This window comes from Galeopterus variegatus, unplaced genomic scaffold, assembly GCF_000696425.1.
Source record: "Galeopterus variegatus unplaced genomic scaffold, G_variegatus-3.0.2 Scaffold1617, whole genome shotgun sequence".
Taxonomy (NCBI): domain Eukaryota; kingdom Metazoa; phylum Chordata; class Mammalia; order Dermoptera; family Cynocephalidae; genus Galeopterus; species Galeopterus variegatus.
The window spans coordinates 498012-523149 of NW_007727728.1; the positions used below are offsets into that span (position 1 = coordinate 498012).

Here is a 25138-nt window from a genome sequence, read left to right on the forward strand (position 1 = left end):
TTCAACACTGCCACATTGGGAATCAAACTCCCACATGAGCTTTGGAAGTGACACACATTCAGCACCCAGGTAAATGTGGTCAGCACCATGTTGGGGGTTGTTTAAGGGCACACAAGAAGGAGCCCGAGGAAGGAACTTCTGCTCTACCTGGAGTTCCAGACCAGCTTATGACTTTCTAACAGGTCTAACCTGTGAGAAATGTAACAGGAGAATTGGGATGCCTTGTTTTTGGGGGGTACATGTGTGGAACTGGAGTTCTCATTTGAAAGCCTGAGAAGAGACCAAAAAAGAGGAAGAGGCAAAGATGAGAGACAGATTAAAGATGGGGCCAGAAGTAGGAAAGAGGAGCTGACTCAGAGAGAGAGAGAGAGAGGGAGAGATTAGCACGGAGGTGGGGAGAGCGAGAGGGTGCTTAGCATAGAGATGGCAGAGATGAGAGGCAGAGTGAAAGAGATGAGGAGAGAAAAGGGAGAGAGAGGTCTCGGGGTCCCACGCCACCCCTCATCTCTATTCACACAGAGAAACTGAGGGTCAGAAAAAGGAGTGACCCTCCTTCCTGGCAGATGTCTCTGTCACTCTTTAAACACAATCAATTCAGTTCCTCTCTTGTCCCCAGATCTTCACTCATGCCCATGTGCCTGGCCCTGAGCAGAGTGAGTTAGACTGTAATGCAAGGATCAGGGGTGTGCTAATCAGGAGGATATATCAATACAGGTTAGGGAAGGATTGATCAGGAAAGGATTTCTGGACAAGGTAACCTTGAAGCAGTGCCCCAAAGAATGTTTCCAGTCAAGTTTATTGAGGCATTATTTATATCCAATAAAATGTACCCATTTTAATGTACAGTTTGTTGAGTTTTGACAAATGCATACAGTCTTATAAGCACCACCACAATCAGGATATAGAGTATTTCCTTCACCCAGAAAGTCCTTTGTGCTTCTTTGTAAGCATGCCCCTTCTAACATCACCCCTGATCTGAATGCTGCCTTCACAGATTAGCTTTGCCTTTTCTAGAGTTCCATATAAATTCTACATACATACACTATATGTTCTTCATACACTGTATGTTCTTTTGTGTCTGGCCTCTTTCACTGAGCATGTTTCTGAGATTATTCTAAATTCTTGCATGTATCAGTAGTTTGTTTCTTTTTTATTGCTGAGTAGTATTCTAGTTCATGAATTCATTCACCTATTGGTGGACATTTTAATATTTTCTAGTTTTTTTTTCATGTATAAAGCTGCTATGAATATGTACAAGTGTTCTTGTGGATATATATTTTTCAATTCTCTCAGTAAATGTATGTTCATAAGCTGCATGGTTATAAAAAACTACCAAAAATTTCCTAAAATGTTTGAGTAACTTTTGCATTTCCTTATAACAATATCTGAATATTCCCGTTGTTCCACATACTCACCGGTACTTCATATTGTCAGTCTTTTAAATTTTAGCCATTTCAGTGGATGTGTCATGGTATCTCATTGTGGTATTAATTTACATTTCCCTAATTCAAGTTTGAGCATATCTTCACGAGATTTTTGGTTGTTTATCTTCTTGAGTCACAAGGGATTTAAACCAAAACATATCATGATGCTTGCTATCCAAAGTGTTCAAGATTTCAAAGTAGCTCTTCCAAAGTAACAAATATCTCATTACAGCAAGCAGGAATGGAGAGGATATTGGGGCCAAGCTGAATTGGGTGTATACCAGCTCAGTGACTTTGGGTGAAATGAGCTTCTTTCCTCATCTCTAAAGTGGGGATCACACTAGCAGCTTGGCAGGGTTATTGTGGAGAATCAAATGACAGAAAAGAGGCAGAAGCCTGGAGCAGTGCAGGCACACAGCAGGTGCTCAGTACATACAGTCCCCTTCAGGGATCCAGGGGTCCAGGGGTCCAGGGGTCCCATCCACATGTATTTCTGTGTACACATGGGCCAGGGCCCTGTCTCAGTGACCATCAACAACTGTTTCATAGCCAGAGAGCTGGTGGCTGTGCACGTTTTCTAACAGCTCTGGGAGTAAAACCTTTGATGTCAAAGTCATTAGGGTTTTTCTGCTTGTGAGGATGGACAGCATTCACACTATCCTCTCCAAAAATTTGGGAAGCAGTTTTGGTCTTCTGGATGCTGGTGGAAGAAATATGGGGTAGGGAAAGGAAAATGGCTTTGAAACATTAGAGAGCACAGTGCTTTCTTAACACAATTATTTTACTTTGGTCTTTGCTACAGATGGGGGCTGTAAACTAGAGCAGTGGTTCTCAAATCTTTCTGTGCATAAGTAATCACCTGGAAAGCTCATGAAAACACAGATTGCTGGTCCTCACACTCAGAGTTTCTGATTTAGTAGGCCTGGGGTGGGGCCTGAGAGTTTGCTTTTCTAACAAGTTCCCAGGTGACGCTCATTGAGAATCACTGTATTACAATGAAGTCTCTTCCATTCCTAAAAATTCTGATGGCAGGGCTGGGGTTTGGAAGCATAGAAGTGACTTTCAAGCTAGAAATTATGGGCTCAGGCCTGATTACTGATGGGGCAGGGGTTCTTCCAGGGCAAGGGACAAAAATGGGGAGACTGGTGACATGGCAGTGTAGGGGGGAAATAATGACAACTTCAAATCAGAGTTTTTACCATTAAAAATAATCCTTACTGGGCCGGCCCGTGGCTCACTCGGGAGAGTGCGGTGCTGATAACACCAAGGCCACGGGTTCGGATCCCACATAGGGATGGCCGGTTGCTCACTGGGTGAGCGTGGTGCTGACAACACCAAGTCAAGGATTAAGATCCCCTTACCGCTCATCTTTAAAAACAAAACAAAAAAATTATCTGTTGTGTATCTGAACTTCGCATTTAACTGGGTGTCCTATATTATTATTTGCTAAATCTAGCAATGCTCAGTTTAGGGGCCTCTGGAAGCATACAGCTACCTGAGCTTCCCATGCTACCTTCAGTGTGTCAGCTGTCCAGTTAGCAGATGGATCATTTAGGAGCTTACAAAACAGTATGATGTATGCAGACAAAGGAAGTGAAACTCAGGGATTAAGTCATTTGCCTACACTCACACAGCTGGCAAGTGGGGGAGCAGGATAGGAGCTCAGGTCTGCCGGACCACTGTACTTGCTCTGCTGCCCTTGGAGGCACTAAGGCCTGAACCCAGGCTGCCCTAGGTATGAATTGTGCTTCCAGCATTTACCAACTTTGTGTTCTCTGTAAGTTGCTCAACCTCTCTGCGCTACCTACAGAATGGAGTTAATAGTAGTTCCTATCTCACTGGGCTGTTGTAAAGATGAACTGAATATTTATGATGCGCTTAGGACAGTACCTAGCACATAGAAACCGCATGACAAATTTGTTAAAAATAAACTTTGCTGCCCCTCAGAGTGCACACACACCGACTGCATTCCTCTGGAGGACAAGCTTGGAGGAGATAGCTCAGAGATCATCCAGTGCCAGAGACCGGGTAGGCACGAACACTTGAAAAATTTTTTAAGCCTGCCTTTGGGGTTTAGGGAGAACGCAGCCTTTGGTGGCGGGGGTGGGGACGACGGCCTGAGGCTCAAAGCCTAGCTACGCTGCTCTCCTGCCCCTGGCGCTTGCTGCCCTGGGACCAGACTCCAGGCTTACCAGTCTGGGTCCCAACCTCCCTTCCCTCCTCGCCACCCTCCACCCCACCCCCAGGCGCTCCGGGTTTCCTGCCCGACTGAGGCCCTGCTTGGGGCGGGTGGAGGAGGGGTGGCATTTCCTGGCTGGGCTGCGGGCAGCGTCACTCGCTCATGGACAACAACGCGCTGACCGCCAGGCACCAGATGCTATTTCGGGCGAAGCACCGCTTAGCACGCAGTTTCCGTTTTTCCACCGACCTTCGGAAACAGGAGAGGGGAAGGGTGTAGATGTCACAAGCCCCCAGCCCAGGCGGGGTTTGGGGGACGAGGTCTGCTCGGCTGCCACACTGTCAGAATCTGAAACTTCACGGATGGGCTTATGTGTGGACTTGGGGATGGTGAACGTCACCTGGGTCTCGCAGACAGATGTGCCGGGGCACATCTTCTGCCACAGGGTTGACAAAAGCCTTTCCACCTATCCATATTCCTTCACCACAGCCCTGGGAGGTGTCCAGCAGGGTCATTTAGTGTGTGTAAAATAAGCAACAGTCTGCAGATGCCCCAAAGGCAACTAAACTGGAGTTCAAAATCAAACGCATAACAACCATCTAGCCATCCAGCCAGACATGACAGCCAGAAACCCTGGGGTTTCCTTGGATTCCTCTCTCTCCCTCATTTCCCAAATCCAATTCTTACAAACCCATTTTTATATCCTAAATACATGTCATCTTCACTCACCTCTTGTCATCTCTTCTTCCAGCACAGTAGTCCAAGCTCTAATCCCCCTCTGCTGGACCATTGCATTGGCCCCAGAACTGGTCTCCAGTGTCTCTCCCAACCATTCACATCACTATGCCACACTGCAGCCAAAGAGCTTTCTAGAAATGCAAATCTGATTCTACCCTCAAACTAACCAAACAAAATGGCTCCCACAAATCCTTTAAATTGTCCACAGACTTCCTCCAGCCACACTGGACTCTCCTTGTTACTATCATGAACCGACAGGCCTGCTTCAGCCCTTGCCCAGCTGGTTCCTCAGCCTGCCTGGAAAGTTCTGGATGCTCACTCTTCTCCCCACCTCCCAAACCCCACTCTTGGATCTCAGTCCAGGCCTCATTTTCTCAGGGAAGCAGTCCCCAGCTGCACTCTCCCATGTGAAAACGTCTAGCCTCTTTTCGTAGAGGCTCAGAAACAAATGACTTGCCCAAGGGTACCACAGCCCAAGAATGGCAGAGCTGGGTTTCAAGCTCAGAATTATACAGTTCCCACTCTTTCTACTGAGTGAGGCAGCCAAGCAAAGGCAAGGGCCTGTGGCAAGAATTAGACTCTATCTCAGGCCACGGGTGGCCCTTCCACCACAGGATTCTGTGAAAGTTATCTGTATCCACCTGGCAGCCTGACTTCCATCAGAGAGCACAAGAGGAACAGAGGGGACAGTCTGTACTGAATTAACCACATCTTCTCAGACAGTTGTCTTGATGACCAAGGAGGGGCCAGAACTCAGACTAGGGCCACACTTTGGGCTCAGTCCTTGACTGGGATTCAGTCTGTGACCAGACTAGGGGCTTTTCCCCAGTTCTCAGGCTCCAAAAGGAGTTCAAAACCAGAGATACCAGAAGGACAAAGCAGAGTAGCATGGTAGGAAGTGTTATAGACCAGGAATTGGACACCAGCATTTGGGTCCTAGCTTTTTCTCTGGGTCACTGTAAGTTTTGGCTAAGTTCCATCTCTTTGTGCCTTAGTTTTCTTCTCTATGATGATAACCAGAACTCACATGCAGGTGCATATGACCTTGTCCCAGGCCATGGGCTGGGTAAGTTTCCATACATTATCACCCTCACCACTACCTTTTAAAGGTCATTTTATTTAACCCTCCCAACTTTGTGAGATAGGTATTATTTCCCTGTTTTACAGATGAGGAAACTGAGGTTCCGAACTAAGTGACCAAAATTTGAGCCTGTGCTTTCCACTCCACCTTGAAAGAAATAACTGAGATACCCTCCACAGGCTGAGCCCCAGCCACTCTGAATTCAGATTCCTACCCCACAGTACAGATCTTAGCCCCTGCAATGAATTGAGTCCAAATTTCTCATCCCAGCCTAGGTTCGAGGGGCCCCTCTTCATCTTCTAGACTCCAGAGAAGGCTCTGGTGCCAAACCCAGGCTTCACCACTCACTAGGTATGTGGTATTAGGAAAGCTACTTTTACTCTCTGTGCCTCGGTTTTCTCATCTGTAAATTGAGGGTAATAATACCACCAACTTTTCAGAATTGTTTATAAAGATTAAATGAGTTAGTATTTGTAGAATGCTTAGAACCGTGCTTCATGTCAGGTGCTTACCGGCCCAGCTGTATGTACACACACACACACACTTTTAATTTTTAAAAATGTATATATTTATATATGATGTGGAAGCGGTGTGGCTGGGCTCTGGGCTCAGCCTGAAACCCAGCAGAACGGACATTTTAATCTCTCTATTGACATCAGTTCAGCCCCGTAGGGCCCCTTGGGTTTGAGCTACCGGCTCCATTTTAGAGCAGAAAGGGGCCAGGGCCAAAGGGGATGGTGGCTCAGGGACGAGCTGGGGAGCTTTCCGGGACACGGGTAACTGCCCATTAAAATGTGGGTGTCTAGGATACGAGAGAAAGAATAAATGAGGAAGGAAGGGTTGGGAGGTGATGGTTTTGGTGTCGTGATGGTCTTCAGAGGCAGAGATAGAGTGTTGAGGTGACAGTCGCAGAAGAAAGGTGTCGGGAAAGCCTAGGGACTGAGGTTGTCGGAGCCGAAATTCCCGAAAGGCCTCGGAATCAGAAATGGGGGCTGGCCCCGCTGGGTCCTAGACAGCGCGGCCAACTCTCTCCGCGACGCACTCCGGGGCCGGTCCCAGCGTCGCGCAACCAGTCCCCACTCCCTCCGGTGAAACTGCCAAATTAAAATGAATCATTTGGCCCATAATGGCCGGGGCGCTTATCGGGGGCGGGCGGACCCGCGGCAGTGCCTTATCTCCGCGGCGCACACGGCCCCGGCGCGCCTCGGCCCATGCTAACGAGGCCTCGGACGTGAGCGGGATTAGAGCGCGTCCGCGGAGGAGCCGGGCGCGCGGGCGGGCGGGAGGGGGCGGGAGGGGCCGGCCTCGCCGCTGAGGACCGGCCGCAAAATGGCCACGCGCGTGCCCCCGCCGCGGAAAAACGTGAGCATTCTGGCCTTTTTCTGAGGGAAAAGCAGCCGGCCTTCCGCGAACTCCTCAGCAATTTCCTCCCTCTTTCCCCCACGCCCGCAGAAGAGGTCTTCGCGCCTTTCCCCTCGGCCTTTTTCGATGGGGGGCATTTTCCACAGACGCCGCCGCCCTCGCCACCGCCGCCGCCCCTCCCGCCTCGGACACTCTCTTCCTTCCTTCCCCCTTTTCTTTACGCAATATACAGAAATGCGCGAGGCGGTGGTTGGTTTTCATTTCTTCTCCGTGGTCGTGTGCGTGCGGTGGGGTTGTGAGTGCGTGTGTGTGAGCTGGGCCAACGGGGACGGCTGCCCAGTGTGGCCTTGCCAGGGAGAGGGGGTGCGTCCGAGTGTGGTGGTGTCTGCGCTGTCTGGGTGTGTAGATTTGGACGTTTCGAGGCCCCTCTGCGTTTTCTTCGTTGACTATGATTACGTTCGTTTGCTTTCTCATCAGGGGTCCTATTCTGGGCGTTGGGTTGTGTGGCCTTTGCGATTGCGTTTGGGTGATTTCGTTAATATGTTGGGCGTGTGTGACTCTGACTGTGTTGGGTTGTGTGTCCGTGAACGACTGCATCTGACTGATTTCGTTGTGTCGTGTTGGACAGTGTGCGGGTCTGACCGTGTCAGCTCGTGGGGATTCGCTTCCTTTCTATGTGGCTGGACCGTGTGTGGTCCTGTCCGCACTGAATTGTGTGCCTGTGTGCTTGTGTCCTTTGGAGGTGGCATTTGCAAATCGCTGAGGGCGGGAGTGGGGGGAAGGCCCGCGAGAGATCGAGGCGCTGGTGGGGGTGGCGGCATGGGGGCGGGGAGCGGGATTTCACGTTTTATTCCAAATTGTGATGTATTCGGGAGTCAGTGCTGGCTTGGATGGGCAGACAGAGCTCGGTCGGCGGCTGCTCTGTCCGGAGGCCAGGCTGTGCCTTGGTGTTGGAGGGGTGCGTTGGTGAGTTGGAGGCTCCAGGCTGAGCAGCGCTCGCTGAGGCCCGCGTCTTCAAGCCGGTGGCCGCGGGCTTCGGTTCCTGCCGCACTCCCGCTGGCCTCGTCCATTTCTGGTCAGTTTCGCGGGTGCGGCCGCCGGGATCTGGGGGAGAGGCGCCGAAAGGACAATGGGCGCATTCTCCAGGGCCTCGTGCGTCGGGTGGGGACCCTCGGGATCACCACTGGGGAACATTTTCCCACTCTCTCCTCAGTGAGCGACATTTCCGCTTGGGTCCAGTACCCTTCGCATCGGTGACCGGTCACCGCGGCCAAGTCCGGGCTCTGGAGGCCCGAGGTCAGTGAAAGGCTTTTGTTTTGCCAGTGATTGTGATTGCTGATGCCTTCATCACCACAATCACCATTATTAACATCGTATTTTAATTAAAATAATCGTCCAAGAACGAAGCAGATTGTTCTTTTTAGCTTCTTTGGAGGGAGAACAAAGCAGTGCGGTCCCTCCCCGCTGCCCCCATCTCTGTTTTCTAAGTTGCTGGTTTGGGGTAGAGAGAAAATGAAGAGAGGAATGGATACAGAGGCTAGGTCATAGACAAACATAAATCCCGAACTAACACCCCGGGAATGGGTGGATTTTCCCCTTCTTTTCATCCTCTCCCCATTTGAATTAGAAGAGGAGAAAGAAAATTTACCGCATTGGATTGAAACCCAGGGAAGAATTAGTTTTGTATTTCCATCAAAGCCGTGGCAAAAAGAAGGAGGCCTTCGCAATTAATCCTAGACTTTCGATGTGTGATCCTAAACTGGGCGATTTAGGCAAATTAAACTAAACCCACTGGGGAGAAAATAAAAGCAAACTAAATCCCGCTACGTATACCTTTGGAAGCAGTGTCGGGTTTGTTTTTTACCATCCTTCCCTTTCGCCTTTATTGCTGCAACAAATTATCAGAACTCTCCCCTATTCTGTCTAACCCCCCAGAAATCGAAAATCGTTTTGTAAAGGTGGCGTAGGGGAAGGTAGGGGATTTCGCCCCTTTATTTATTTTTCCCTCTGTCTCGTTTCTTTTCTTTTTCTCTCCTTTCTTTCCTTCCTTTCGCTCTTTCTTTTCTTAATCAGTAGGAAGAAAAAAGGGACCTGAATATATCGGATACCCCCCACCCCCTCCGTTCCGACTCCATTCCTGCGGGAAAGTACAGGCCTTGCAATCAGGTTCTGGTTTCGATTTAGGCTGGAGGTGGGTAGATGGGGGTCATGGAGAGAATAGAAAGACTCCAAGGTTCTGTCCCACCGACCAACTGATCTAGTCGCCTTTCCCGACACATCCCCCCACGCATCCACGTCAGGCCCGCGACTGCCCCTTGGTGCTGTGGCGGCAGACCGGGTCTGGCCCAGGTTGCCGAGCCGAACGCGTAGACTCGTCCGTGCTTAGAAAACAAACTCGGCCACACTGAACCAGACCGATTCCAGTCGGAGGGTTCGAAAATGTTCTAGGCAGCCTGCCGGGAAGGGTGGTTGTTTTTGGAATAAGCGTTATTCCTGATTGGTCAGGTGTAGGGTTGGTTCTTTTTTACGGGGTGGGGCACAGGCTTCAAACACCTGCAGGTTGGGGGTGGAAAGCTGTTCGCGATTCCGTGGGCCGGTTGGCGGGGGACATGAGGTAATTCCCAGCCATTGACCCCCATTTCTCTCTCTCCCTCCCTCCCTCTCGCCCTCCCTATTTCTCTCCACCCCCATCTTTCCTGGAAACTCGCTTTGGGCGCGTCTGACCGCCCAGGACCACACCACAACCTAACTGCTGGCCTCTCAGCGAGACCGGGGGAAAGCAAAGACCCCGTCCACACCCTCGACCTCCGCCCCTATCTGGCGGAGGAGCGGAGATCCTATTCGGAGGGGTCGGTCTCTCTAAATATGCTCCAGGTGAGTAGGAAGGTAGGATGGTGTGGGTGCAAACAGTGTCCACGAAGGACTTGTGTTCGGTCTGGGGTGGGGGAGGCTCAGGACAGAAGAGAACCGTCTCAGATTGGGGATGGGGGAAGGGAGGACCAACCCAGGGCTGGGAATGGGGGATCTGACTGCGGCTAGCTACCTCTGTGGCCTCCAGCAGGGCCCTTTCCTTTTTCCGGCTCTGGGTAAGACCAGCTGGTTGGGCTTAGTGCTCCAGGCCGCTCCCATCGGTCTGGATTTCGTGGACTTTTAACAAAGCCAGTAACTTTGGGACAGCTATATCCGGGTGGTGTAGGTTGTGCCCAGAGCTAGGCAGGAAGAAGGCCGCAGCCATCCTAGCTAGGCAGAACAGACTCGGGTGGGCCCTGACCCAGAGCCTGAGGCCTAGGGCAGGGCCGTGTTGGAACATCCCTCTGTGATCCTAGCAGCCGAGACATTGGTGCTGTTCACTGGCTGGCTTGGTTGTGGTGCAGGCTTGAGGCTCCCCCAGAATATCATGCGGGTGTGGGTGCGGGTGCGATAAGGAGGGACAGGAGGCTGAGTCTAAGGCGGTGGCTCTAGCCCAGAGCAAGGCTGAGGCTTTTTTCATCTAAGAAATTCTCTGTGTGGTGCTCTGCTGGGAATTGGGAGCTGTTCCAGACCCCTTGCCTGCCCGCAAGAAGGAGCTCCTGGGATCTCCAGTCTTGTTCAGGCACACACAAAACGTTCCCGCCGTCTGGCAACTGGAGATGAGATGTGTTGTGGGATGCAAGCTGGCTCTCATCTGCACAAAGAGAGGGGAGTTGTAATGGTCGAATACTCTAGTGCAATTCAGTTTGAAACCTATGCCCCCCTCTTCAATCCTCCCCCCCAAAAAACAAATGAATAAAAATCGCTGAGGCTTTCCTCTCTATAATCTTAACTGAAGCCAAGTGATGCAGTGTAGTCCCCAACAACCGTAGGTGCTTGTGAGTTCTCTGGTGGCTCCTTGGGTAATGGACCCCTGGCTTGGGTGATACTGGTTGCAGAAGAGCCAGCTGGGTTTTTCTGAGGTCCAGGAGGGACAGGAAGAGGTCGGCCATAGATCCTTTGGGCCAGTCCTACATTTCTCACAGGGAACTTTGGAGATATGGATATTTATAGGCGTCTGGAGAAGGCATTTGGGGCCAGAGTCAACTCATCTGAAATATGTGCTTCCCTTGCCCGTCGGGAACCGGCCCCTACTGGAGCCGCAGAATTAATTAGAGGGTACGAGTGTGTCATAGAGCTTCAGCTCAGTCTACAATTGCAGTGCACACCATTTATCACTCAGAAGCTTGGGCTGAAACACGCGTGGCTGACTGGGTGCACACTGGTGCTTTGGAACAGTGTGGTAGGAGAGAGCCAGAACCGTGGGGTTTGTATGGTTGGCCAGGGGCTGGTATATTTCTGGCGTATTAAACTGCCTCAGGGAACCAGGAGGACTTGGCTAGTATAATTGGGGCATTTTCAGTGGCCATGGTGTCTTGGTGGTCATAGTCTGTGGATACAGTTCTATTGTTTCCTCCATAATAGTAAACTCGCTTCCAATGAAGCGTCGCAGACCCATTGCCTTTGTGGCTCATGTGCACCAGGTCTCGGGGAATTTTGTCATTTCTGGCTCAGCCTGGGGGGCTGGCAGACCCAGAGCAGGCGTACAACCTGAATTGTGATTCTCCGCCAGCTTGGATGTGTGGCGGTAATTGAGTTGCGCTCCAGAGGAGGCGGTGGAAGATCCAGTCTCCCTTCTGGGGTGGGAGGGATGATTCCCAGGAAGACTGGGTCAGAGCATTGCAGTGACAGAATAGAGCTCAATGGCTGCCCTGAATGATTAGGTGGACTCTGCTTGAGGCTAAATTGGATTTTTGTGTATTTATTTTCTGCTTAAAAGTACCCCAATTATATAATTCTGAGAGCGGAAATCTTGTTTTGGACAAATTATGAAGCCTATCGAGTTGATTGTATATTAATTTTATTTTTTTATTCAAACAACTCACAGCATCCCCAAACTCTGAACCCTGAGTCTTATGTTTTTTTTCTGTTTTGGTTCTTGCCAGCCGGCTTTATCAAGATGAAGCCAGGTGATGGAAGAACCCTAGCACACTTGTGGGAAGTGGAGCGGCTGCCATCATCTTGGAGTATGGTTGTAGGGGAGAGTGGGAGTTTTCCTGGCTCCAGGGGTATATATGGGAGGGTAGAGCAGTCAAAGTGAGACCAGAGTTCGGGTCTAGCTGTCACAGGTAGGCTGTGGGTGACTTTAGGTCAAGCAGTCCCCTCGCTGGCCCATTCTCTTTGTCAATAATAAGGTTTACTCGAACATTTGCACAGTGCTTTTAAATGCATAAAGGTATTCCTTCCATTTCCCAGAGAAGAACACCAAGGCAGGTGATGAGGGTGGGGATGGACTGGAAGAGTTCAAGGGCCTTTTGTAACACCATATCCTGCTCTTGGGTGGCATCCCAGACCCCACTGGCATCAGGGACACCCTTTGAATGCCTGGGCTGCATACTCTCTCAGCCAGGTCTCCCTTCTAGACCCAATCTCACTTCTGAGTCCAGCTGAGCAGAATGGGGTCCTGGAGTGAGCAGAGAGGTAGGACTAGGATCATCTTCTTCCCTTGGTGACCTTCCATCTCCTGGTCAGGGTGGGAAGAAACAGCCGCACAGAATACATGGTGGATTTGCTTAGTGTAGACAAACACTCCCTCCCAGTTGGTTAATATGTGCGTATGCAGGGAGCTAGTTCCTCTGGATTATTCTCTGCCAGCTCTGGCAGAGTGGAGCACAGTCCCTGTGGCCTCCATTCCTTTATTCCCTCCTCCCACCCTACCAGGTTTCTGGGTGTATGTGTGTGGCAGAAGGCTGGGGGGGGGTATTGCTGAGAAAGAAAGAAGGTTCCAAAAGCACCCCATCTTTGCCTGACAGATTCCCCGCCAAAACCAAAGGCGAGCAGGAGGAACGCGGTTGGAGATTTGTTCCCTCCTCTTTCCTTGAGGCCTGAGAATGGGGACAGGGGTGATCTTTCTTTCTTGCCTCTCTGTACATTTCCTTCCTCCTTATTTTCCTTTTGTGTTTCTTCTAGCTGTATTCCTTTTCTTCCAGTGTCGCTATCGTCTTTCCCCATCTCTGTCCTGTTGGCCCCTAGTCTCTGTGTCTTCCGGGCACCTGGCCCTCTTCTCCCAATCCAGAGACCCCCTTTCCCTCCCTCCCTATACCCGCCCCGCCAGGCTTTGAGGCTCTTTGAGGGTCGGAGGGCGGCTGTGTATCCACGTGAAGCTAAATTTGTCCGCCTCTTCTCACGTCTTAGTGCATGAGGTCCTCTCTCTGCTCTTCATTCCACCCCGCCTCCGTGGGCCGGGGCGTTTGTCAGAGCGGGCGTCCGCTTGTCTGTCTGCCCGTAGGATGACGGAGCAGCCGCCGAGCGAGGCGGCACGCAGTGACCCCCCGCTAGAGGAACGGGACGCGACCGAGGCTCGCATGGCCCCCCCGCACCTGGTCTTGCTGAACGGCGTCGCCAAGGAGACGAGCCGCGCGGCCCCTGCGGAGCCCCCAGTCATCGAGCTGGGCGCGCGCGGGGGCCTTGGGGGCGGCCCCGCCGGTGGGGGCGGCGCCGTGAGAGACTTAAAGGGTCGCGACGCGGCAGCGGCCGAAGCGCGACAACGGGTGCCCACCACCGAGCTGTGCAGACCTCCCGGGCCCGCCCCGGCCCCCGCGCCCGCCCCGAACTCCGCGGAGCTGCCGGGCGACGGCCGAATGGTGCAGCTGAGCCCGCCCGTGCTGGCGGCCCCCGCCGCCCCCGGCCGCACGCTGCTCTACAGCCTCAGCCCGCCGCTGGCCTCACTTGGCAGGTCAGGGCCAGGCCGGAGGGGCGGGAAGGGCAGGGAGGCCACCCGTAGCCGGGCTCCCCTTCTGCGCTTTGGAGGCGGGCTGCTCTCTTGCCCACCCGGCTGCGCGGGTGGAGCGCGGGAAGAGAGGAGGTCGCTTTAGAGCCTAGAGGCTGGAGCCCCCGTGCGCGAGTCAGAAAGGAGCCCTCTGTGAGAGAGTGTGTGCTTGTGTGTGAGTTGGAGCAGATGTGACTGTGCGGCTTGCACGGGTGTGAGGAAGCCGAGGAGAGGGAGTGCACGACTTCGGGGTGCAGGCACGTGGCTAGGTGTGGGTAGAAGCACGGTGTGCCGTGCGGTGCTGTTGTGGGGGTAGGTAGGAGGGAGTCCACTGAATGTGAGTACCAGGCACAGGTGGATGTTTGCTTCGGAGGGTGTGAAATCTTCTGGGAGCTGAAGCACCAGGTGGACAGGCAAGAGATAAGGATCTGAGAGAGAGCACCCTCCTCTGACTCTCTGCGGAGGTCCACCTGAGGAATGATCTGTCCCTCCATTCCCAATCCCTCTGCCCCTAGCTGTGGTCTCTGGCCCCGGAGGGCATCCTTTGTGTGAGGGCATCCGCTTTTCTGTTGGGGCCTCCGCGATGGTGGAGAGAGGGAGGCAAGGTTGGCATGGGGACAGGAAGATAAGGCAGGGATAGAGAGTGTGGGACAGTCAGTGAGTCTGTGGGAGACCTTGAGAAAGAGCTGTCAAGAACCCAGAGTGGATAATGGCAGAGAGTAGCATGGAGCATGTCAGCGGTGGGGAGCCGGGGCTTCCTGTCCGTTGTCTGTCCACAGTCCCATGGGGCCCCAGCGAGGTTGCGGGGAGGGGACAGTGTGCCCCTTTGTGGTGCTAGAGTTGCACACCATCAGGTGTGAAGGCCACTTCTGTCTGTGTGGGCACCTGTTTGGGAGTGGAGGTGGCTGTGCGGATTGTGTGCTTGTTTCTGGGGCAGGAGAGTGTCTGTCTGTGGTGGAGGGTGTGTGCGTTCATTTTTGTGTTTGCTCCATGTGTTCACCTCTGCTTCTGTGTGTGTGTGGAGGGGTGCGTGGATATGCAGCCCCTCCTTCCTTTTCTTGTCTCAGGACCGAAAGTGGTAGCATCCTGTGTTTGTGTACATATGTTTTTGTGTGTTTAATGCTCCTTCTATTCTCAGTTCAAGTGTGAAGGGAGCAGAGTTGCCCTCCCAAGGGTGGGGGGCTCAAGACAGCGGGGAGCCTCAGGAGCCTCTTTCTCCCCTGCACCCAAAGTGTGATCTTGTGATCTGCCTGCTCCCTCCTACAGTGGGTTCTTTGGGGAGCCTGATGCCTTCCCTATGTTCACCACTAACAACCGAGTGAAGAGAAGACCCTCCCCCTATGAGATGGAGATTACTGATGGTGAGTCTACCGCACCCCCACCTTTGTACCCACCCCTCATGCTACTTAGAGACTGCAGGAGGGAACATCTGGGACTACTCTGTAGGTATCTTACGTAAATAGTAAATGAGCAGGCCACCTAGGGATCCCTAATTGCTAAAGCCCTTCACCCTGCAACTGAGCTGGGACTAGCTAAAGCATGAGTAGGGCTGGGAGGGCCACACTCACAGTCCTGGCAAGAGGGGACATGGGATAGGGACACACAGTGGAGCTTAGTCCAAACCTCTAGATTCAGTTCTAGTCCCCACTCTAGGCACCCTTCTTACATGCTGGCAAGGATCCCCTCAGGAGGGCAGAAACACACTAGGCACTGACCCTCAGTGGTTCCTGGCACCTCTTCTCTAGTCATCTATGCAGTCTCTTCCCTGACTAGAATTGCACCTTCGAGGTTTCCTTCCAGGTCCCTACATTGAGGGTCCCATTTGTCCCCTATTATACACTCTGGGCTAAGACCTGGAGTTCCCTTCTTGATGCTGTAAAGTCTATCCTGCTCCCTTGATTTCCTTCAGAAGGGCCTCAGGGCTATTACAATGAACTCTGAATATTCTTTGGCCCTGAACTTGTCGGAAGGGGTTGGACGAGTGGTGAGAGGACACCCCCTATGCCCCCTTCCCAGGATTGACCTGATGTAGTAGATGGGTCCCAGCACCAGGGGGCAGGAGAGCAGGCTCTTCAGCTCCCAGGGCTTCAGCCTGTCTGCAGCAGGGCTCCTGTAGGAAGGGCACCTGTGGCTTTAGAGCCAGGCTGGGCTTTCTGCTCAGAGCCGGCAGGAGGGATATATGTATGGAGCTCAAGCTTCTGGAGTGGAGCACTCTGTGGTGTTCTGGAGAAGATGGCTGGAGTCCGGACAACAGAACAGATGTCAAAAGACCCAACCATCTTGGAGCATAGGCATGTTGGGCCAAGAGGGAAGGGTGATGGGGGATGCCAGTGCTGCTAGATGGGAGATGGGTTATCCAGTCTAGGGGAGGTGGGTGTACAGAGGCAGAAGAGATGGGCAAGGGGGCGAGGTAAGAGGGGGAGTGCGGGAGTATATGGAAGCTATTACCTATATTGTAACTGATGTTACGAATAGTTACAGAGCACCTACTCAGTGCAGGGCCAGAGAGAGTCAGAGAACACCAGAGGATGGACAACTCAGTAAAGAGGAAGGTATCCAAAGGGGGTGGTTCTCTGGGGAGGAGCCAGAGAGGAACAGGCAGAAATGTAGGTGAAGGGGAGGGTGTGGGGGTGCAGGATATGTCCACAGGACTTTGAAATCAGAGACTGAACCAAAAAGAGTCCAAGAAGTGGAACTAATGCAAGATCTAGAGTCAGGACTTGATGCGGATTCCTGTTACTGAGCTTTTCTGGGCCTCAGTTTCCTCATTTGTAAAATGGGGAGAAAAATAACTTCCTACCAGATTGTTAAGAGAGTACAATGGGATAAAGTGTTTTTAGGACCTGACTTGGAGTAGGTGCTGAGGACTGGTGGGTGCTCACCCCCACTTTCCCTGCATGTCAAGAAGTTGTGGAGGGGTTTTGGGGACAGTAAGTCCCCTTTCACAGGAGACTGGACCTCCCTAACATGAGGATTTTGTCTCCCTTATTCATGACTGCACTCCTAGTACTCAGTACATTGCTCATCAGAGAGCAGTCCTCAGGCAGTTGTTCAAAGGGTGGGGAAAGAGGGCAGGTTTAACAATAATTGCTACCATTTATTGGATGCCTATTATGTGCCATGAACTTTGTACACATGATTTTTATTTAATCCACAAGTTCATGAGGTTAATATTGTTTTCAATTTACAGGTGAGGAAATTGAAGCTCAGAGAGGTTAAGCAGCTTGCTCAAGGTCACACAGCTGAGTCCTGGACCGTCCTCATATCATTGGCCTTAAGCTTTGTAATAAGTCCTAACTCCCTCCTCCCCACCCACCTCCCCTTCTGGAGTCTGTCTAGCTTTAGCTGTAACAGCAGTCATAGTGCCCCCCTCCACAACTAGGAGCTCCTTCAAGATCACCAGCATTAGCCATGGTACAGGGACTGGTCCTCCCACAGATGAGGGACTTCCTCCCTCTGGCCTGGAGGCCCGAGAACAGCAAGTTATTTCCTCTGAGGCAGCCCAGGGTAGGGCTGCCCAGCAGGTGTGCTCTGTTTTTCCCAGCCTGGGTCTGGCCTTTGGCAGAGTCAGCTGGGCTGGGGCCTACTAGGGTTTGGAAAGACAGCTTCAGAGGCGCTGTGGGCAAGGCATGAGTGGTCCTCCCTGGGAAAACGTGTGTGTGTGTGTGTGTGTGTGTGTGTGTGTGTGTGTGTGTGTGTATGTAAAAGAGAAAGAGAGACCATCAAGCAGGAAGTGTTGGCATGGACGAGCTGGTTCACAGACTGATCACTGGGGCAAGATCTGCCTCTGCCCTAGCCTCAGTCTCCTTAGCTGTAAAATGAGCAGTGGGATTTAGGTGAGGTCTCAGCCCTTCCTCTTCCTCTACCAAAGTTGCCGCATTCTGAGATCTGGCTCTAGGGGTTACTGGAAGAGGGCAAATAAATATCCCAGGACTGGCAGTATCTGCAGTTCACAGAGCTTCCTGAGGGCTTCCATGAGCCCTGCTCTGTGCCTTGGTGTTGGGGAGGGAATCAGTCACCCCAGCCCAGGAGCTCAGGAGCACTAACAGGGCCCACCACCGTCTTCCCCTGGCTTTGGGAATCCCAGGTTAGGCTTGAACATTTAGTGCAGTGCTTTTTACACCACATGTGCTCAATACATGTGTGCCAGTGTCTGTCCCTGTTCTGTAAATCTTAGTATGTAGAATGCTAGTGACTATTGTGGCAAGCCATAATCAGTGCATTGTAGACATGGGGAGACTGAGGCAGCCCTTGGAAGCCTGCCTAGAGCCTCAGGCTATAGCCGTGCATGGCTCTCTCTCCACTTCTGTTCTGGGGGAAGCAGCCCACAGAGTGGTGCCTTTTCCATCTTGTCTCTGCTCTACCGTCCTTTCCCACCACCTGCCACCATGATTGGTCGTCAGCAAACATTTACTAAGCCCCTACTCTGTGCTTTCCATCATCCTTAGAATAAAATCCCCAGACCTTACTGAAGGGCCTTATGGGATCTGGATCCTGCCCACCCTGATCTTGTGCACACTACCCCAGCCCGGCTGGCTTCAGCCATTTTCCAGCCCAGGGTCTTTGCACATGCCATTCCCTCTGCTTGGACACTCTTCTTTCTCTTCCCTTCCTATGCCTGGCTGGCTCTTCTTCAACTTTAAGTTTTTACCTTATAAATGTCACTTCCTCAGAAAGGCCTTCCCCAGCCACCTTAGCTGAACATAGTAGCTCCTTTCGTCTTTTACTTACTATTCAGCCCCCTGTTTGTTTTTTTATTTGTTTGTACTTGTTCATCATCTCTCATCCCCATTAAAGTGTAAACTCTTTGAGGGCAGAGACCCTGTCTGTTCACCATTATTCCTTAGTGCCTAGCAGAGTGCTTGGTTATGAATAAAAAACTAATGAATGGATAATTATATAATAATTATATAATAATAGCCAACATTTATTGAATGTTTAAGTGGAGGCAGGTATTATCCTAAGTTCTTTACCTGTGTTAGGTACTAGACCCATGTAACAATCTTATGACTTGAACTATTAATATTACCTCCATTTTAAGATGATGAAACTAAGGCATAAAGATTTTAAGTAACTTGCCCACTGTCACTCATCTAGTGGCTAATAGTCAGGAATTGAACCAAGAAAGTCTGGCTCCAGAGTCTGTCTGCCTAAATACTGTTGTAAGGCCTCTTGGCACAAGTGAATGAATGAATGGATGACGTATAGTCCCTGTCCTCAAATGTCTCACAGCCCAGAGAGGGAGATAAAGTCAGAAACATAAGTAATAATCAAGAGTGATGAAGATCAAGGGACTGTAGGACCATGGTGATTGGTTAGATCTGTCTGCAGGGGTTGAGGGAAATTCTCAGAGAGGAGGAAACTTACGAACTTGATTTTAAGAATGAGTGTTTCCTAAGTAAAAGGAAAGAAAGGCAGTCTGGGTTTCCCATGTGTCCCAGTGGATGGAGATTCCTTTGGAGGATCTCCAGCCCATTCTCCTAACCCTTGTCCTCCTACCCTCCAGGTCCCCACACCAAAGTTGTGCGGCGTATCTTCACCAACAGCCGGGAGCGATGGCGGCAGCAGAATGTGAATGGGGCATTTGCTGAGCTCCGTAAACTGATCCCCACCCATCCACCGGACAAGAAGCTCAGCAAGAATGAGATCCTCCGCCTGGCTATGAAGTACATCAACTTCCTGGCCAAGCTGCTCAATGACCAGGAGGAGGAGGGCACCCAGCGAGCCAAGCCTGGCAAGGACCCTGTGGTGGGGACTGGCGGGAGTGGGGGTGGGGGAGGGGGTGGCGCGCCCCCAGATGACCTCTTGCAGGACGTGCTTTCCCCCAACTCCAGCTGTGGCAGCTCCCTGGATGGGGCAGCCAGCCCGGACAGCTACACAGAGGAGCCAGCCCCCAAGCATACAGCCCGCAGCCTCCATCCTGCCATGCTGCCCGCCACTGATGGAGCTGGCCCTCGGTGATGGGTCCGGGGCCACCCAGGATCAACCAGGAGGTGCCCTTAGGCCTCTGGGATGATGGGCTTCAGGGCAGGTGCCATGAGAATTAGGCAGCTCTGAAGCAGGGCAGTGGACTTGATAAACTTTCCTTGATGTGTGAACTTTGGGAAGCCCTAACTGACTCTGGGGCTGGCTTTTCTGTTTCCTGCCTCAGTAGGAGAACAGAAAAATGGAGCAAAGCGGTAGGTACTTTTTATGAAGACGGCACGGTCTTCCCTCTTCCCCCAGTCCCTAAAGACTTCCCAAGTAAGAGGCTCTAGTGTCACTGCTTTTGGCCTGGAGTTTGGGAGCCCTGTTTGTGCTGAGACTTGGGGCTGTTAGTTTTCCCTTGAGGCATCCAGCAGCCTCTGCCTTGCCTTTAGCCCCTCCCAAGCTGGCTGGGGTGGCTTTTGTGGCCACTCTGTCCAAATATATAGGTACCCAATAGCTGCCCATTTCTTGAGCTCCATCTTCACCCAGGCCCATGTTGGTCCATTCAGCTTGCCAGCTGCTGCAGTCACAAGCCTCGAGGTGCCTTCTTCAGGGCCTGGTTGATGAAGATGGCCAGTGGACAGCCTGCTCTCGACTAGCTGGGCCAGAGGGTCAGAAAACCCAGTAGCCCTTACTTCTTGCCCTGGGGATCAAAGCTCTATTTTCTACCCTCTGAGACTTGCCTTCCTAATCATGTGGCTGTGAGGATCGAGTCTGCAGCCATGAGCGTGTCCTGTTGGGCTTTGTGTGAAGGCAGAGAAAGGGAAAATGATATTAGAGTGAAGTGGAGCAAGAGATATTTGGGGCATGTGGGCTTCAACTCCTACACATCACTGTTGATGCTGGTGAGCAGATGCCAGTGTGCTGTGGGCACATGTTGTGCTGAGAGTAGACGTGCAGCCCCGTCTGCACATTCTCCTAGATGCTTAGAGGATCTCTCTGCTACAAGATGTCTGTTTGTGGATGGTCTGCTCTATGTTCTGGATTGTGCACAAACTCTGTCCTGTGAATTCTTTGCATTTGGGATTTTTGCTTGACTTCAATTATTGGGATCTTTAGGTCTCTGATGTGACCCAGGATATAGCCCTACTTCATGGGCATGAGAAATCCAACCACAAGCCCTGGCTAAGACCCAAACATATGCACATTCACTTAATAGAACCTTGAACACCTCTCTATTGTGCAGCTTTCAGTCATAAAGGGTGTGTATGGGAGGTTGATTTGATGCAATAGGAGTGCCCTCCTCCAAAAGTTGTACATGAAATTTTTGTAAAGCGAATCCTTATCCTTTATCTTTTAAGGAAATAGCCACTGCAAGTCCTTTTGTAAAGAGAAGAATCCTTTTGTAGAGTGGAACACTGCCCCCTCGTTTGTCTCCTGTGTCAATCTAGATGGTGAGATGTGGTTTTCTTAAGGCTAGGCCTGCTTGTGACCTGCATTCCAAGCCATGGGACAAACTGCACAGAAGTCCTGTATATTTGTCATTATACCCTTCAGTCACCCCAGCCCTGTCCCACCAAGCTCCATCTTTGAAGTCAGAGGGAAAATGTCCTATGGCCCTGTCCTGTCATGCAATAACCCATTGCTGTGGCTGTGGGAAAGCCCCTCTCATGCTTTGAGTTTCAGCGCAGTGGCTTGCCCCTGCCCTGGTGGGGCCTCAAGTACAGTGTATGTAGGCAGGGAATAATCCCTGTCCTTCTCCCCTTCCTTTTAGGTTGTGAGATTCAATTTTTGGGCAGGGGGACAGTATGGTTAACCTTTGTAGCACTCTGGCTCTCCAGCCCATTTCAGGCTTCCCAAATCATATTTTGGTGGAACTTTAGGATCGGTTCCTTTCCAATGCTTGGAAGATGCTGTGAGGAATCTCATTTGTCTAAAGATGCAGCAGGTGTTCGGGGCTCTAAAGTGTGTCTGTTTTCCAGTTGGATTAACTTGGGAATGGAAGGTGGCCACAGTGCGGATGGATGGATGGGCTTTATGAGATGGATCACACATTCTATCAGGAACTCAAACTTCCTTCTTTCAAGCTTCTCTTTTTTTTCAGACTTACAGTGTGACTGGGATAAAGTATTTCTTTAAGTGTCAGTTTCTCATAAATACCCAAGCTTGGCCTGTTTCCTGGGGCTGTGAAGTGGACTGAATGGGATCATGAAAGTAGAAGTGTTTTGAAACCATAAAGAGCTCTGTTGCCCTCAATATCAATCTTGCAATGGCATTTCTCAACCTGAGTCCAGGACCTGGGCAGTGGGCCAGTCTGCCTGGCTGCACATCATTTGGGTCATTTAGGTTGTAAGCCACTGAAGATCCATAATTTTTATTTTCATATTCCGTACCCCATGCCCTTCTCCTCCTTCTGCCTCCTCCTTACCCATAAAGAAATGGCAACATTCCAAGAATAATATCTGCACAAAAGGGAAAAAATGTAAAGGTAAAAAAAAATGTTTTGAGAACAAAGGTGAATGTAACGACCGGAGGGAATCACATCTTTTAAGAAAAGTTCACATTCTTTTATTTGTAGTGGCAAATGACAGGATGGTACAACCTTTATTCTTTTCCAAAAATAAAACAAAAGACACAGCATCTATAGTCAGCTGACAACTATTTTGGCCTTTTGGGGTGGGTCTAGCCGTACTTGTGATTTCAGTGGTACGTGACCCCCACCAAAGGCTTGCCCCTGCCCGTGTACATAGTCATTGTTTCTGTGGGCGGGCCCAGCACTTTCTGTCAGTGTCGTACTGTATGTGATGAATTACGTTGGTCTCTGCATTTTTCTGCAGAAGAGGAGTATCCGCTCCAGGTACCTTTACCTTTTCACAGCCCAGGGGCCAACACTGTGGGCGTGTGACTCTTTAGCGAAAAAAACCCATGTGGTGATGATGTGTGTATATATATATATATATGAGGATATATTGGGAAGATTTCTAAATAAAAGTTTTACAAAGGGGCCTAAGCTCTGTGCTTGCATTTTGCACCCCTAGGCCTGAGAGTTGGGATATTAAAAGGAAAGGCATGGCAAGACCGGTCTCCCCTGAAGTGGGGAAGCCTACAGGACTCAGTTATCCTTTTAATGAGTAGGATCCCAGCCCCTACCCTGAGAGCAGGGCTGGTGGGGAGGATTTCCATTCTTGTCCCCCTGCCAGGCCTCACTGAGGGTCCTCCTCTCCTCAGTATCCATGCTTTTAGCTCAAGGCAGCCCTGGGGGATATTCCCTTTTTAGGTTGGGGTCAGATTCCATGGCTTGGCAATTGCTTTTATGTAGGTTCAGGACAGATTAAGGTCTCATCCTAGGAGGCCCTGGGTTCCCTGATGACTTAATGAAAGCTGTAGCTCTGATGCCTGGCTCTGGAGGATTGCTGGCTCAGGGATAGAGTCTGATGACTTCGGAAGTCATGAGCTGAGGTTTGGTATCACCCAGGAGGGCTTCCCTGGAGGCTCAGGAATGGGAATGAAGTTCAGAGGCAGGAACTCTGGGTCTGGAGAGGCCACTGTACATGGACTGTTGATCCTCAGGGACTTCAGTAGTCAGGCAGGCACTTCCAGTGGAACAACAATCCTTTCTTCATTCCTTTAACAAATATTTATTGAAAACCTACTATGGGCCAGGTACTGGAAATCTAGCATTGAACAAAACAAAGATCCCTGCTTTTTTTTTTTTTTTTGTCTTTTGTCTTTTTCCGTGTCCGGCAACGGATCGCAACCCTCAGTGTTGCCCCCGTACCGGACCAGGGACCGGCAACGGGATTGCAACCCTTGGTGTTGCCCCCGCACCTCGCTCAGCCAGTGAGCGGGAACCGGTCTGTATGTGGGATCCGAACCCTCGGGCGGGAGCGCCGCCGCGCTTCCCAAGCGGCGCACTTATCCAGTGCGCCACCGGGCCGGCCCCAAAGATCCCTGCTTTTGTGGAGCTTAAATTCTAGCAGGGGAGACAGTAAACACACAGACACACAATTATGATAAATACGTTGATTATATAGTAAGTCAGAAAGTAGTTAGCATTAAGTATTAAAGCTGTGCCAAGAAGGAAATTTAAGGATCTTACAGATAATGGGCTCCTTTGGGATAAGCCTTGCTCATTGTGCCAGGCTCTGATATTGGTTGGCTGCCCCTGTCTTCAGAGAGCTTCCAGCCATAGCTAGACAGGCAAAGGCAGTGCTTGGGGATCATGCTCTGGCCTGTAGAGAAGCTCCCTGGATTTTAGAAGATCCCAAGTGTGCCTCTCCCTGACCCAGGACAAGGAGGTGCCTGGGCAGGTAGGATGGTGAGATTTAGCCCTTGGGTGTGGAGACCAGTGGGAGCTGGGTATGAATCTTGGTCATGGTGGACCCAGGACCTGGCCTGTGCTCACAGACCTGAGGAGCAGTATGATGAAGGGACCTGCCGTTAAGGGCTTGGGAGAGAGAGAAACAGACAGAGCAGTCAGAGAGGTAGGAGAAAAACAGAGTGTGTGGTGTTTCCGAGGCTAAAGCAAAAGGGTGTTTGGGGCGGGGGAAGTGGCTAGCCAAGTCTAAGGCAGCTGAACGGTCAAGCAAGAAAAGGCCTGGAAGTGCTGATTGGATTCAGCAACATGGAGGTCACAGGACACTCTTCAGGACAACTGAATAATGGGAGGAGAGGAGCACCCTTTTTCCAGAAGAATGTTTCCCAGGAGAGGGTGAGACGTCAGGAAGAGCCTGTGAGCTCCAAGGCCACCAAGACAGAAACTATGAGGCAATAGGATGTCCAGGCTGGCCTGGCCCTTGGGGGCCGTCTGGGCTAGTGTTCACATCTCCGTGTGGGGAGACTGAGGCCCAGGGAGGAAAACAGTCTTCCAGGACCACACATCCCGTAGTGACACGCAGGACAGACCAGGCCTCCCGCCTTCCAGGACAGTGCCATCCTTGAGGCACTGGGAACCCTCTGACCCCCACAGGGAAAGGGCTGCACTCTGGGGCCTTGCCTGATGTGGCCCTGAGCTTTTGCACCTTTGGTTTCTTTTCCTCGGGATAGTCTACCCATCCTTTTTCCACGCCTTCCTTTCGTTTGGTTAACTTGTCCTCAACATCCAGGAAGCTGTCTGACTCTATGGGGTCATCTTCCTCCTTCGTGCCCCCAGGGACCTTCCTTTCCTGTGGCCCTTTTCACTCAATGCTGTCTAATATCCATCTACTTATCTGTTTCCCCACTAAAACACAAGATCCTGGAGGGCAAGACCTCATCTGATTTATCTCTCTGCCTCCAGCACCCTACGATGGGCCTGGCACAGATCCCTTTTCATGTTAGCTGGATGAAGAGGTTCCCCTGAATGGACTCTCCTAGCTCAGTTTTGAGGCCAGCATGGAACGGAAGAGTGGAGATGGGTGGGAGACAAGGTCTTTCCCACAAAGATGCCAGCTGCCTGCCAAAAACATGGTCCTGGGCTGGTCAGGCGCAGATGGGCAGCTCTGCCCCTTGGGCTGTCAGAGGTACTTGGGCTGATTTTGGTGGAGGAGGGGAGTGGGGGACATGGTATAAGCTTTGTTGGGCTGGGCTGCAGCAGCCTGCTTATCGTACTTATCATACAGGTGGGGTAGGGTGGGGTGGGGTGGGGTGGGGTGGAGGTCACTATAAATGTGGGAGTTAGCAGCAAAGCC

The 25138-nt window shown here is 51.4% G+C and overlaps 1 protein-coding gene across 1 annotated transcript; it reads left to right on the forward strand.

The window, feature by feature from the left end:
- Positions 1–13083: 13083 nt before the first annotated feature.
- TAL1 (T-cell acute lymphocytic leukemia 1) lies at positions 13084–19523 on the forward strand. Its single transcript, XM_008578004.1, has 3 exons — positions 13084–13529; positions 14829–14923; positions 19069–19523. The coding sequence occupies exons 1-3, from the start codon at positions 13084–13086 to the stop codon at positions 19521–19523; spliced, it is 996 nt and encodes a 331-aa protein (XP_008576226.1).
- Positions 19524–25138: the final 5615 nt, after the last annotated feature.